The sequence below is a fragment of the Onychostruthus taczanowskii genome, unplaced genomic scaffold (genome assembly GCF_017590055.1).
Source record: "Onychostruthus taczanowskii isolate IOZ18803 unplaced genomic scaffold, ASM1759005v1 scaffold3, whole genome shotgun sequence".
Lineage (NCBI taxonomy): Eukaryota > Metazoa > Chordata > Aves > Passeriformes > Passeridae > Onychostruthus > Onychostruthus taczanowskii.
In genome coordinates this window covers 2,065,836-2,081,400 of record NW_024500349.1, presented here as the reverse complement: position 1 = coordinate 2,081,400, position 15,565 = coordinate 2,065,836, and the positions used below count along the sequence as shown (strand labels likewise).

General features: G+C 39.3%; 2 protein-coding genes across 2 annotated transcripts in view; one reads left to right on the top strand and one right to left on the bottom strand.

Moving 5' to 3' along the window:
- LOC121337988 (probable acyl-CoA dehydrogenase 6) overlaps positions 1 to 2,621 on the top strand; it is a 75,908-nt gene extending 73,287 nt beyond the window's left edge. Inside the window, exon 9 of the mRNA XM_041408500.1 lies at positions 1,803 to 2,621. Coding sequence (XP_041264434.1) covers positions 1,803 to 1,893 — 91 coding nt within the window. The 3' untranslated portion in view covers positions 1,894 to 2,621. The remainder of the gene's footprint in view (positions 1 to 1,802) is intronic.
- Positions 2,622 to 2,797: 176 nt separating this feature from the next.
- BET1 (Bet1 golgi vesicular membrane trafficking protein) lies at positions 2,798 to 8,124 on the bottom strand. Its single transcript, XM_041408501.1, has 4 exons — positions 7,936 to 8,124; positions 6,579 to 6,694; positions 4,607 to 4,663; positions 2,798 to 4,061 (listed from the first exon to the last, which is right to left on the bottom strand). Exons 1-4 carry the CDS (start codon positions 7,952 to 7,954, stop codon positions 3,906 to 3,908), a joined length of 348 nt encoding a protein of 115 aa, XP_041264435.1. The 5' UTR covers positions 7,955 to 8,124; the 3' UTR covers positions 2,798 to 3,905.
- Between the last annotated feature and the right edge of the window lie 7,441 nt (positions 8,125 to 15,565).

Sequence of the window (15,565 nt, the reverse complement as noted above, 5' to 3'; positions counted from 1 at the left end):
GTTTGGTCCCTCAAAATGAGACCTTTACAAACTGCCTGGTGTGCTGCAGGCTGGTTCCTCATGGTCCTTGGTTAGGGGGAAGCCACCCCAGGTTGGTGCTCACCTCAGCAGGGCTGCAGGTATTTCAGGATGTGCTGCTGTCGTGTGGCAACAAAATGGTGATGCAGAAATCAAAAGCAAAATGTTATTGTGCCAGATCAAAAGCCTTTACAGCAGTAGCCTAACAACGTCCCTTACAAAAGCAATCAAATTCCAGTAGTTATATTTAATGAAATATTTATGTGCTGTATTAATAATACAGCACATAAATATTCAAGAATGATGTAAGATAAACTTTCAAAGCATAAGCATACATTAAATAACTGATATAAAAGCTGACTTCACTATGTGCTCTTTCCCAGCTTACTTACAGAGTTGCTGGCAGGATTGTTAATCCCATGGTCTCATCTTTTTATGATGAAAGCAATTTTCTTTCCCAGAAGAGGGCTGCTGGATTAAAATAATTTGTGTCTTTTGTCATCTTGATCTGCTTAAATTAGGGGAAAACCTTCTGTCTTGGCCCCCCAGAGGAGAGATCAGCATTAGTCACCTGGCTGTAGATTCTCTAAGAAATATTCCTTATCTCACCCATAGAGACAAAAATATAATTATCAGCAAATTTGTAAAGATATACACAAGCACAAAACATACGAAAGGTGTTCTGGTTTTTTGAGATGTGTCTTTATATGTGACAGCCTGACTTTTCTGTCACACACCACCAAAGCCAGATCTTACCACTGCCTATTTATAATTTCGTATGAACGAGCCCCATGTGTCCAGGATTCCTGCTGCAGAGAGAGGATTTCTATTGACATCACAGAGGAGTTCAGAGGATTAGTTACTTGCTGTTGCTACAGTGAAGATGCCAAATGCTGAGCACTGGCCGGGGCTTTCTGCAGCTTGACAAAGCAGACAGCACCACAGCACTAAGAACAAGCAACCTACCACTGTTCCAGGTCTGCTGCCTTCAGGAAGGCCCATAAGAAGCTGGGGAATCTTCAGTTACTAAGCAGAGGTAGTCTGGAATTGTTCTGGTAGTTTTAGTGGTGGTGTTTTTTCCTTCTCCCCTGAGGTAAAATATTTGTGAGTAAAATTGCTTGAGGCTGCAGTAGTTAGTGCTCTGGCTAGCACAGGGAACTTAGGCAATACTGTTAGGGTTGACTTGGGATGGCTATGGCAGATTTTAATGAGTGTGATTAGAAATATCAAATAAAGAGTACATATTCTTGAAGCAGTCATTAATATTTAAAGCACAGAAGCTCTATAGACTATATAAAACTACACTAGAATACTATACAGAACTACTTGTAGTATTATACTATGTAACAGTAAGGTTCTATATAATACTAATAAGGCTTTTACCAGATCTTATATAGCCATTAGAAAAACCTGGATGGGTTAAAAATCTTGAATGGAAATTGTACCCTTTCTGCGCAATTCTCCAATACCTCATGTACTGGTTGACTCTTTTACCACAGTTAAGCAAATTTAAGTGCTGCAATGCTTTTTGCTGCTGGCCTTGGAAAAGCTCCCTCCCCTCCTACAGTTCAACTGCAGGCTTAGGCACCTTCAGGTTTGGGACAGGCCCAGCAGGGGTGCTGTGGGAAGCATCACAGACCACCTGCCCAGGAGCCAGTGGATGAGGTGTTCTGCAGGCATGTGGCATTTGTATGCGATGTGTAAGTAATTCTGGGCAAGCTGTCCAGCACAGCACCATCAGAACAGCACGCAAATGTTTAAATCCACCCTTTCTGTTTCTGCAGGGACTTGAGACTGATGTCAATAGGAGGTGGCACAGATGAAACCATGCTTTCCATCATATGCAAATACATGGACATACTTCCAAGAAAGTGACGCATCTGCACTCTTCCTTGAAAATTAAGAAAGCAAGAGCATGACTTGTGCTGCACAGTGAAGGTGACAAGCAGCCACTACACTTCGAGCAGAAAACAGATCAGTAATTTTGCCATCAGAATGCACATCAATGTCTTTCACCATTACCACTCTGTGCTTTCCAGTGTCAAATTTTTGTTGATATGAAGCACTCTGAAAACTTGTATTCTGTTTTCTCAGTGGGTTACCTAAGTTTTCCAATGACCCATGCTAATCACACAGAAAAAAAGTATGTTCTTTAATCAAGCTTTATCTACGCTTCAGAGCATCTATGCAGACAATTACGAAACAGAACTTCCATATGAATGGAAGCTATGTAGCTTAATTTCATTTCAGTATAGCTTTGCTTTCAAGATGAACAATCATGGCACAAATTATTCCCTGCCATAATGAAACCCCAGAACAGTGCCTTTCCTCTCAATTACAGGTACCTTCCCTATCTTTCACTTTTAGCAAGCAATCATTAAAATGAGCTCTGTCATCTTTGCCAAATCCGTATCAATTTGTACTCCACTCTGTCATGGACTTTTGGTGATGGGAGTTGTGTCAAATTTTTATTTGCAGAATTCTACAAACAACTGTTTAAGTGTATCTGAAGCTTGCGGAGGCCTGAACTTCAGCAGCAATGTACCATGTTTTGTGCATTAGTGTTAAGAAAAATATTAAAAATAAACACATTAATAAGAAAACTGTGCATAATTACTTAAAGTCTTCCTAAAGCAGCCATTTACACTGCAAGAGGCAGCCTGTATTATTGACTGAAAAAATAAAAATTGTCCCTAAATACAGCATTTCCAAACATACCATTTCCAAAAAATACACTGGTATTCTACAGAAGAAAAAAATGTATATAAACAACACTAGCTAGGATAATACTACAGGACACTTTATTTGTAAGTTCATAATTGGTCATTAATGGTAACACATCATACAGTATTTCTAAAAAGGTTTTCCAAAACTTGTAAATACAATTTCAATATCTAGCAAACTTATTTTTTTTTGAATGTTCAACTCAGCAACATAATAGCTTCAATAATTAGAAACTACTTGGTGAGCCAAAACTAAGTCTTCAAAATAAAATACCCTAATGTGACTGCACCTCCAACAAATGCATCATAATATACTTTAATATATAAAATTCAAAATATCTGCCATTGTATTTCAGACATCATGCACTGTAGATTTAGGGACTATCACTAACTGAAAATTAAACATACTAATGGTAAAAGTTCAAGTGATTCAGTTGAATCATTTCAGTTTTATATACTTTAAATATAAAGAAAACATTTGTACTGTGTCCATATTGGTTGGTCCCAATGATGAAACGCATTTGCTTAAGAGTAGATGTGTAAACATGATTTGTCACATTTAAATTAAAAAATAAAAAATCCAGTTTTAAGTAACTTCTTTTCAAAACACTCAGTTAAAGTTACTTAAACATCATCAGATCTAAACAAAAAAAGTAATTTTTGGGGCTATCACTATTACATTTGCTAGCTTCAGGCTAGCCTTTAAAACTCCACAGGTAAGATCTGTTTAGAAAGATGCACATATTCTTTGTGTTCTTGCAACTGAAATTATTATATGCCTGAAACTGGAGCTCTAATTTAGAGCATGGCCCAGAATGAAAAGCAGAATGAAAAAGAAAGCCTTGAAATTCTGCAATTACTTCATTTTCAAATAACCACTGTTATTTGAATTTTTTCAATCAAATCTAATAACTATTTTCCCCTAAAAAAATCCATCCCGCTATGCTAGCTGTTTCTGCATATTTACAAATAATCCCCCCAAAACAGGGGATGATGGAAAAACTCTGATACGTTAAGAAAACTATATATAATTTTGCATTAATTGTTAATGCAATTTACAACAATTTCACTGTTTTATCCACAAAATGTGCCACTTTAAATCAACGTCTTCATTAACTAAGACTACAGTTGAAATTATACAATGTAAACCAGAGGTAACATGCATCACCTCAGTTTAATAATCCAGTATATCACAAAAAAAACAAATAATGAAAAGAGCATCATGTAGCATAATAGCTTTGTCTGGCTTCCTCTGGAGAGTGTTCTCAGTCTGCCCATAGTTGCACCTAGAAGTCCACCCGTAGAGTCAAAATCATTCTCCTACATCAAAAAAAAACAACCAAGCAAACAAAAGAACAAAAAACATGTTAGTCTGAGAAAGAAATACTCTTACCACTCACTAAATATAATTTTCCCTGTTTTTTCAAAGTCTCCAGAACTAAAATTATTTTAGAGGCAGAAACTTTCACCCGTGTATCCAGTGCTATTACTACCCCAAGCCGAAGCAAAGTGTAAGCAAAAAAGGCATTTCTGACTCCCTTATTTTTTGCTCCTTTTCTTCTATTCTTGAATGCAATTAAATACAGAAGTACCTTTTTAATGATACTTGACATTTGCTGATTGAAAACCTATACTCCTATCTGAAGCATAAACATCAAGGTTGTGCCTTAAGAGTAATGTATTTGCACATCTTATCTTTTTGAACAGAAATACTGGTACTGCTGACAAATCAGTCACATGTTACAGTCAACAATAAGCTGTCAAAATTTTAATACCAATGTTCATACTAAAAGACAGCATGCTTTACATTATTAACTTCTAATCCTGACCCATATTTTAAAGAAAGCTAGTTATCCAAAGCTTACCATTTCTGATAACATTTTATTCTGGTTTTTAACTTCTGTTCCAATTTCAATGGAAAGCTATCAAAAAAAAAAACAAACAAAACAAAAACAAAAAAGTATTAAATATGAATAATCATCAGTTAATATGTAGATTAGAGAACCCAGTCAAAAATACATGACATGACTAGCATTTTCCCCAGTGAAATACATGGTATTTTCAAAAATCAAAATAACATGCACAGTAGTCTATCAATAACCCTCAGGGAAATAAAAGATTTTTCATCTGACTAGATGAGTCTAAAGAGTCACTGGAAGTACTGGATGCTCCTCTTCCCCTTTTCCAGATAATGCCTTACTTGAATTATTGGATGGACTTTAAAAAACTCAAGATCTAGTCAAGTCTGAAGTAGCAATTACCCATTCCTGGAACAACTGTTAAAACTGCTGGCACACAGCAGAGAGAACCATGAGCACTGGCTTGACTCAAGGTGTTGCTGGAGTTGACACTTGTAACCTGCAAACACATCTCTTTTGACAAGCTGCTGCTGTGCTATAAACAGGACTTTCTTCAGTGAACTTGTGTAGCCCTTCTCTGTTTTATGTCACAGAACAGAAGGAGGAATGCTGCACTAGGGCCAGTCCTGAGGCAGTGTCCAGGGCCAGCAACAGCCTGGGCAGAAGCCTGAGACAGGTCCCAGGTCAAGCCAGAAAGTGAAGTCAGGTTAGGGTTGGAATCAGGGAGGTATGAGACCAGGCACAGCTGGAGCTGCAACATCACAAAGGTGGGAGCCAGCCAGAAGAGCCCTGGCTTAAAGCAGCTCTGGAGTTAAACAGGGGAGAACTGACACTGAGCCTGACTCTTAGTGGCCTTTCCTCTGTCATCAGCACACTGGCCTTGAACAACCTGCTCAACTCCTGGGATGGAGGGAAATGCACTCCAGGCCCCATGCTTTGGATTAGCCAAAACCGATTTGTTTTCACATGTCAAAACTTGAGTCTCATTATCTTGTACTGATGCATTTCAATCAAGAGTGAAACTGATTTTACATGAGGCTTCTTGGATTATGTGAAGGCTATTCCATACGCCAAGATGATCGCATTGCACTAAAAGACACAACTCCAGAAAGATCTCCTTGGGGAACCATGAACTGCTCTGTTGACATACATGGATTTTGAAACGCAACACACCACAGCAGGAGACAAGAAATGAAATTTGATAACAAAGGTCAAAGCTTTTTTTTTTACCCTTTAACTTGCTCTATTCATATTCTAAACCTGTATCATTTCTCTTTGAGACTAAATCAATTTTAAGCAACAGTATTAGCAGTAAGACTTCGAGTGAGTTCAGGCCTAAAAAATTCACTGCAATGTGCTTTATAAAACTAAGCTTTTAAGAACAAGAAATCCACACAACTTTAATCTCAGAGCTGTCTTTCAGTTAGACTTGTTTAAAAGAAGTCTTCAGTCTCTGAAAGGAATCAGAACCATCAGAATGCCAAACTTTTCCTTCAGAGGATATTAGCATGCCATTTCTAAGAATGTTTTCACATTACATCTTTTTTGACTGCAATTCCCATTCCCCATTTCCTTGTACCACTGAGGGTTAAGAAGCAGAGAAAATTGGGAGTGAAGCTGAGCCCAGGAAAAAGGGAAAGGCAGTGGCAAGGCATTTTAAATCTTTTAATTCTCACCACCCTACTGATTTGATTGTCAATGAATTCATTTCCCCAAGTCGAGTGTGTTTTGCTCATTATGGCAGTTGGTGAGCGATCTCTCCCTGCCCCTATCTTGATGCACGATCCTTTCATTGTGCTTTTTCCTCCCCTGTCCATCCACCTGAGCAGTAACAGAGCAGCTTTGGCAGTCACCTGTCATCCGACCAGGCTAACACATCACAGTTTTAAACTTCTGCTTCAAACTACGTCTACTGCTTGCCTGATTCATACAGCTGAGTTTCCTGACTGTGGCGGCACCACTGCAGTTCCATACGTACCGATTTAATGGCGCTGACTTTCGTACGCAGACTTTCTGTTAACCTGTCGTTCTCCTCTTCATAAACGCTGTAGCCACTGTTGGTATAGCCATAGCTCCCTGCAGCTGCTCCTTCACCTGGAAGCACAACAGTCAGAGGGCACGCTTCCTTCAGAACTCCTTGCATAAACATCCATCCCCTCTTCAGAAACAGCACACAGCTGGGGGGCCTCCACTCCAGCCAAGAGGGAGCTGTCAGTCTGACAGAGGACAGGACCGAAGAGCTCAGCACCATCAAATCCCCACTTCTTAATGATACACATCCTAACACCTCTCTTGATTCACTAAGAAGCGTTCCCAAGACTTGTTTTACTTCATGAAAATACTCCTGCACAATACAAATCTGAAGGGTAGAGTAAATCTAGCGTAGTGTCAGACACACCTGGTTCAGCCCTAAACACTTTCTAGGAGGAAGCCCCAGAACTCAGTCATGCACTGAGAGGTGCAAACATCTCCTAAGCTCTACAGTGCCGTCACAGCACCCACATGGTGGCAGAACATGACGTGGGAGTTCAAAGTTTCCTTCTAGTCATCAACATGACTGCTGGCTGAAAAATGAGGCCTGAGCTGCTCAAAACACTCAGCAGGAACTCTGCAAGGATTTCTCAATTTGCACCAGATTATATCTGTAATAAATTTATAATAGTTGGGATTCTTGTTTTCTTACTCCTAAACACGTCAGGAAACCATGGAGAAGCACTTAAAAAAAAACCCCAAGTGAACTATTTCTGAATTTGGAGAGGACTAGATAGAAGAGCAACAGATCTGCCTATAAATTGGAACACGGCTCAAACTAACATGGTATTAGAACAACGAAACAACAACACAACTAAATGGGGCAAGACTATTTACAAGAGCACATAGTGACAGGACAAAGGGAATGGGTTAAAACTGTAAGGCAGTAGGTTTAATGCAATATTAGTAAAGAATGCTTTACTGCGAGGGTGGTGAGGCACTGGAACAGGCTGTCCAAGAAAGTTGTGGATGCCTCCCCATCCCTGGAAGTACTGGATAGGCCTCTGAGCAGCCTGGTCTAGAGGAACCTGTCATGGCATGGGGGTTAGACCTAGATGGTCTTTAAAGTCACTTCCAAACCAAATCCTATAATTCTGTAACAAAACACAAACCCTGCTCCGTAAATCCAGCGGGGCCAGCAGGAGCGGCAGAGGCAGGGCTGACGGCCTTTCCCCGCCAAGGCTCCCGAGCCTCGCCACAACCCCGCACCCAGGGCACGGCTCCCCTCACGCCTCCCGCGCCCCCAGCCCTGACAGAGGCCGGGCCCTGCCCGTGCCGAGGCCCGGCCCCGCCGCCGCGCTTACCCAGCCCCGCGCGCCTCATGGCTCTGCCCTAAGCTGCCGCGGGAGGAGCGGGACGAGGAGCAGGAGGAAGAAGAGGAGGAGGAGGAGGGGCAGGCCGGGACGCCGCAGGGACGCGGCGGGCTCGGCGCGGCGGCCGCGGACCCTTCACCCGCGAGCGCCACGACAGCGCTGCGCGCGCGGCCCGCTGGGGGCGCGCCCGGGGCGCGACGGGGCCGCGCGGGGGCTGCTGGGGGCTGTAGTCCTGGTCTAGGGCCGTACCAGAATGCCGAGGAAATTAAAATTAGGTGCTGTGAGGAGCTTTTAACTTCTTTCTTCCCCCCTCCACCGTTTATTTAGAAGTAACAAGCGTGCCACTGCAGCATACAGAAAATTAGACTGGAAACTTGAAGATTATAATATTATTATTGAATTACTTAAATTTTGTTTTCAAAGATAATTTCTCCTTCATTCTTTAACCCCTTGCAATGCTTTAGCACATATGGGTTTTTTCTGCTTATATGAAAGATGTGACTCACTCCACACCAGTGAATTGAATTTATTTGCCAGGATGATACCAGAAGGATTTATCAGTATTCCAAAATAAAGCAAACACAGCTGAGTCCATTCAGAATTTGCTATTTAAGGTGTGGTGCCACTGGACTAAAGAAGCTGAACTGCCTTTCCAACTACAACAGGCTGCCTTTTCATTAATTGCTCTGGTGTTTGTCTTCTGGTAGGAGCTATGACCCTCAGCATTGGACCAGCACCTACTTGCACTGTACAAAGTATTTAAACACAAACCACAGCTCCTTCTTCAGTGAGCGTGCAGTACCTCACCGAGGCAGGCAGAGTTGTAGAAGGAAGAGTAAAACAGTTCTGGTCAATAAGAAGGCCCATGGCGTCCTGCTGACCTCCTGTGCAATTGCTGTAAGACACCCCAAGTTTCTAGTGAATAAACCCACAAATACTTGCAGCATTTCTTTTCTCTCCATTTGTGGAAGTGCTTTTGAGACCTTAGTCTTGTATCTGTCGATGTTCCATGTTCTCTGTTGAGAAGCTGCTGATTTAGTTCCTTCTCTGTCACCTCTGGATGCCTATGCCTCAAACAACATTACAAAGAGTAAAGTTAGTTAATGCAGAAAATTACTATTTATTTAATTTGTGACAATTTAATCAGTTTATCCAAAATTTCAAGTACAGCGTCATTTGCTTATCTAAAACAGCAAACGAAGGCCAAGGAGGAGAAATGAGCTGCAGAGCTGTCCCCTGTAGGGCTCACTGTGAAGCTAATCCCCATAGGATTCTGTCTGGAACTCAGCAATTCTTACAGGAATTTGCTAGCTGCCATTATTGATAACCTGAGACTTGATTTGAACAGCAGTTCAGGGAAATGCATCAGTTGTTTCAAAGATGGGAAAAGTGCTATCACCAGATTGAATCTCAAAGATTTAGCCCTTTGAGGTAAAACCCTCTGAAGTTCACAGACGGGCCCATTTTTCACCTTGCTGGGGCAAAGAGGCCTCTTAAAGGATTACCTGCTTAGAGCAGCAAAATTTAGATGTTGCAAAATGTGCAGAAAATAAGCAGATTCTGAGCAAACCTTCTCTCTAAGTGCTACAGATTTGAACTAGGGCTCTGTTAGGAGCAATGTCCTCATCATGAGAATTTTTGAAGAAAGGCTAGTGTGACAGTCTATACAACAAGTAATCAGAGAGTTAAAACTGAAGGTTTAGGAGGCAGCAGGAAATGTCTTTTCATAACAGCTGGCCTCGCTCTCTCTCTGTTTGTTAGGTGTAATTTTATTTACATTTTTGTCTTCATACACCATTCAAGAAAATTATTGCATTTGGTGACATTGCTATATGAAAAGGTTTATCTTTACAGTATTTGGATATTATATGTCATCTTTTTCTTTCCCACATAACTCATCTTCCATTTTTCAGTAAATATGGGTTTATAAATAACTAGGTATTTCTCTTGACAAGGATTGTAGTTATTCATGTCAAGGGGCTCATTTTTCATTTTCACTTACATTTTCTGCCAAATAAAATCCCAATTAACCACATGTAAGCTGTTCACAACTCATAGTGTATATATAATTTCCTTATGATGTTGTGAAATAACGTTTTGAGTCTATATGCAATTTACAAATACCACATTTAATTCTAAAGTTTCTTACAGCACAGCGTGAAAATGATACTGACATGATTCATGTTTCAGATCCATTTTAGTCATACTGAATTTATGGTTTTTCATACACTGGAAGTACCTGATAGGAAAGTTAGATCATTCTGTAGATCTCCTGGCATTACAATAAGGAAATCGCGATTCCATCCCACTGCACACAGAGGCCAGCTGGGTGCCATTAATGTTTGCTGTGTTTATGTTGCATTTCCGTGGAAGAGCTTGTATTCGTGTTAACGATTTCACAGAACACATCTGTGAAATAAATACAATTTTTCTGTTGCTGTGATTAACTGTGCTGCTGCTGGCTTTCAGGCCCACTCCCTGGCAGCTCCTGCATGGAGACCGTGCCCTGAGCTCCCCAGCCTTGCAAACCAGCTGTGCAGAGTATCCAGCAGGTGTGCCTGCAGCTGTTCCTTGGCATCTGCAGCTCTTCCTGTCAGGAAGCCTAAATGAGTAGTCAGCAAGTGGTTTTAAATTAGTGACTCATCAATGTTTGGTTTACCAGCGACAACACGCAGGAAGAGGAAAAGCACGTTAAAAAAATAAATAAATAAAGCCCGCCAGCTCACCTGTCTTGTCAATGCTTTTACAATCTTTTAACAGTAGCCTGCTACAGGTGTGTCATTGTCAGAGACCCTGCTGAGGCAATGTGCATGTCAGTCTCCTTTCCCCAGAATATTAGTGAACAATTTACTCTTTAAAAAAAACCAAAAATTATGTTGTTTATAAGAAGAGCATTCCACATGTCTTACCAGCTGTCCTGTCACTGCTACCACTTTTACTGACCCTTTACTGACTTCTACTCGTTCTCTTTACTGACTTAAATTACACTAGGCTAATACATTTATATAGCAAACAGCACGCAGATTATATTAGTGGATTACTCCATGACTCCACTGCAAAAGCACTAAAAAAGGAAAAAAAAAAAAGACAAAAACACAGGGAATCTGATTCACACATCCTGTAAAATCAGTCTTCCAATACACAGCTGAATGCCCATGACTTTTACTAACATGATATAATAATGACATGATTTTAATCTAATTATTAAATAACTAACAAGAATTTCAGTGGTTTTACATGTTTAAAAACAGGTTATTACATCTTCATTATTAACTTGCTACTTCAACAATTATAGATTGTGAAAACAGCCTGACTAGTCACAGGCATCATTAGCAAGTTGAAAAGCAGATATCACACAATATAATGTTTAGTATCAAATATTTCAGTCAATGTTTTGTTAAGCAGTAATCTTCAATTATTAAAAAAAACTCACTTGAATCTTGATCTATTGTGCAATTAAATAACAGCTAACATTTCTAAATAAAACTGAAACATTATTGACAGAGAAGCAGCACAAAACAACAGACTATTTTAATTGGCCTCAATATCTTCAAAAATGAGTAATGTCAGCATCTTTCATCAGTATCCTTGTCAATTAATATCTTAGTTTGTTCTAACACTATTTAGTAAATGAGAACTCTGAAAGTGCTTCTGTTCCAACAAACCCAGTGAGATCATTCAGGACTTTGCTCCCATGTTGTTAAGCTGACAAAACCGATAGTAGGCTTAGTATGCCATGAGCCTTGTTCTTCCTGGTTGTATTCTCCAAATAATGCTGTCAGGAAAACCAAATACTGTGTAAAACCACACCTTCTGTAAGACTTTAAATGGCTGAAGGTGTCTGCTGCTCATTGCCACCCAGATTGTCAAGCAAAGAATTAACCATCCATGTCACCAGAGGAATAGTGTGTGCAGTCATCACAAATTCTTTAATGATGAAACCATATGTAAATCACTGCAAGTACCAACAAACCTGTTGGTGTCACCCATCATGATGATTCAAAACTTTATTAAATACTGCCAAGGAGAACCACGGCTGGTTTTGGTCTTAATGCAATTCCATCACAGCTGGCACCTTCCTTCTGGAGTAATGTTTGGAATAATTTAATCTCATTTTGTATTGTAACTATTTTTTTATTATGTTATTTTAATAAGAGTTATCAAGTATCTGCCTAACTAGCCTTTTTTGTCTTTAGAAGATAACCAAGAAGATATCTATCTGGACAAGATCCTGAGAACTCCTGTAATTTTTTATAAAACCATGTTGCTGGGAATCGGAGGAGCTTCCTTGAATATACGTAATCATATTTATCCCTACCTAGCCATCCTAAGTCTTTCCATACACAAGTTCAAAGGATCATTAACACTTTGTAGCTATAAAGACTTCCTATCTTATAGCTTTGCATATGAGTAGGATTACAGGTTTAAAAATCACATAAACCTATCATAACATTTTACAACTCAGTAAATATGCTTAGAGCAAAATTTCCAGTTTGTATTTATATAAAATTGTGATGGAACATTTTCCACACAACTTTCTTGTTCCTAATTTCAGTACCATCTCCACTTTACAGTCATAGTAGAGGTCCCTCAGGAAGCTTGGTTTTTCAGACACACATCAGCAGCAAAGAACCACCTGGGGGAAAGAGAAATAATATCTGTAGTTGCATCAGCAGAAAGTGTCTAGTGAGAAAGTATGGTCTTTTTCACCTTTACAACACATTTAAAATTTGTTAGCAGTGAAGGCATCTTTCTTCTCACTTTGATATAAGTTGTATTAGGGAAGTATTGAGCTTTATATTGGCTCATGCACCATATAATTTAATTATAATTATTATTTACCTGGTTGCAAAATACTGTGATTATTCTTATTCTCTCCTTCAGTTGCTTTTTAGTATCGTAAACTGCCCTGAATCCTATTTGATTCTGCAGGGAACACACCCAGAAATCTCTGCTGTATTTTTATAAATTTCTTGTCTGTGCTGTTAAATTACATCAAAATAAAGAAGAGAGGTTGTGAACACAACTGCTGTCTCCCTCCTAAATTTCATTACGTAGGGCTAGAATCAAAATTTACTAAAGTCATGGAGAATTTTTGTATTGACTTTGGATCAGGCTATAAATTTTTATTTAAAAAACACCTCTGCTGATTATTTATCTCCCAAGTAGTGTATGCTGTGTAATCTATGAATAATTCCAGTCATGATTTCTTTCTCTAACATTAAGGTACCATTTCTGATGTCAGCTTTGACTGGGTAATAATATGAGCTGAGTGAGTGATAAGAATTCAGAGCCATGGCAGAAGCCTGAGCATTAATAGCTGTAATGTCTAAAGAGGAGGACTAATACATTTAAAATAAAAAGTGTAAGTCAAAGTAATTTTTCATTTCAGTAGAAAAAATGAATGGAGCACACAGTCCCAATCCTCCACAAGATGCAATTAAATAGTAATTTGATGATTTGTGTTATGTTTATTTTGACCTTTCAAATATGTGGGAAAGGCTTTCACCAGTTAAAACAGAGAATTCAATAAAAACAGAGACTTTGAGCACGATGAGTTTTAGTGAAGGGACAGCTATTTTGCAGACTTGCAGAGCATTTTCCTACAGGATATTTTTCAAGACGAATGGAGCAGACATCATGCTTGTCTCTTTGTCCAGCAAGGCAGAACTGAGAATGTGAATCAAGATTCCTGGATATTGGAGCTAGCTTTGTTCTACCTTTGTGCTTGGCCACTGAAGAATTACTTAAGAAGGAAAAAACAAACCATCATGTACTTCCTCCCTAAGAGAACTCTCTTTAGTCTTCTCACGAGTCAACAGATCATGCACAAACCAATTTATTTGATGACTAATTAGAGAAGCTAATGCCTGGACATAAATCTGCAAAAGCTCTTGCAAGCCACCTGTTTTCCAGAAGGACCATTCAAAGCACCTTTATAAAGATCATTTTCTTAGACTGCCGCATGGACTGCAGCAGCTGGGTTAATGACCTGTGCTGGACAGAGCTAATGGGAAGATGTGACTTCCTGTCCCATGGTGGCTCCTTCTGAGTTTTCTTGTGTGTTTCTGCATAGCACTATACTGGGCCACAAGAGTACATATTTAATTTCTGTATTTATATTGTTCGGTTGATGCAGTGTAGCAAACTGGAAGAAAGTGTAATATTGTTCTCCACAAAGATGTGTCGATGCACTTCTAAGAAAAAACTATTTTAACTTACTGAAAATCTGAGCACAATATCTAACTTCTAATGAAACTAAAAATAAATAAAAAAAATTACATCATTTTTTATGCCATGGGGTCAAAGACTGAAGCAATTATAGTGCAGAAAGAACCAATGAGTTTCAGAATTAAAAGTCATAGGTTCTCTTCATAGTTTTCTGCAAATGTAGCTAAAATCAAACTTAGGTTATATTTTAAGCTACACCCATGAAGGAAGATTCCATCTCCTGCAGACCATTCACTAACAGAAGTAATGTTTACCTGAAAATAACTTGAAAAGTCATAGTCACTTGTGTGGTCAAAAAGGACATGGTTTATGAGTTGAAATTAAATTATATTCTACACATCTATGCCACCACACAGACCATCTACATTGACACCAACTGTACTCAGAAACCCGTACTTGGTAACCACTCCCCTCTGTCATTTGAGGGACCGTGTTAGACAAAAGGTCTGGAGACAGGGTTAAAGGATTCTACCTCATTTAACCCCAGTTTAAGTGCACAAAACCTGCATCCCATTGTGGATGGCTAGAGGTCCACCAGCCCATATCCAGTGGTGGGTTGCTCCTTGGGTCAAGGTCCAGCAGCTGGTGCTTTGCTATGGGTTTGGTCCTGGTTTACAGCTCAAAGTCTGCTGGACTGCTCTTCTGTTTTTTACTCTCAGTGCTGGCTTTGTCCTGCTGGAACTCCATTCCCTGCTCTTTGATCTGTGACAAATTAAGCATGACTCTCAAATACTTTTTCGTTCCCTTTTATGCTTTGCTAAGGAGACCTTATTCAGTTTGTCCATCCTGGTCAACACCATTTGATATCCCTGCTGCTCAGATAATCCTTGAGTAATCTGTATTTCTTCATAGCCAAGTAAATATGTGTTGGTATTTTTGAATCCTTTTACCTTGAATCCAGCTATTTAACTGGACCCTCTTATCCAAATCTCTTCCCTGAAATTCTGAATCAGGGGAAAGAGTCAGGCTGGTGGTTTCTAGAGAATATATTTTCCTGGAAGGGTTCAGGAAGGATGGAGAGGACACTAGACACAACAAAGTTTACTCAGAGTGATGTTACTGATTTGACTCCAAATGCAAATTACTTGTACTTCTGTTGGAAATTCATGGAGTTAAAATACAAATGTTAGTTTACTAGAGCGATGCTGAATGTCCATATACTCCACTGGTGTAACAGAAAATGTAGACAGCATATTTAAATTTCAAACTCAAGAATCTTTATTTATAAATATAATTTTTCTTTAAATGAGATTACTAGGATAACCTCATTCATTAAAGTTGTTATTCAATATGACTGTCTTTTAAGTTATGTATTCCATATGTGTGTAAAAGCTATGCTTTAGGAATTACTAAATGACGTGTGCTAGTACTCCCGTTAGAATCCCTATTT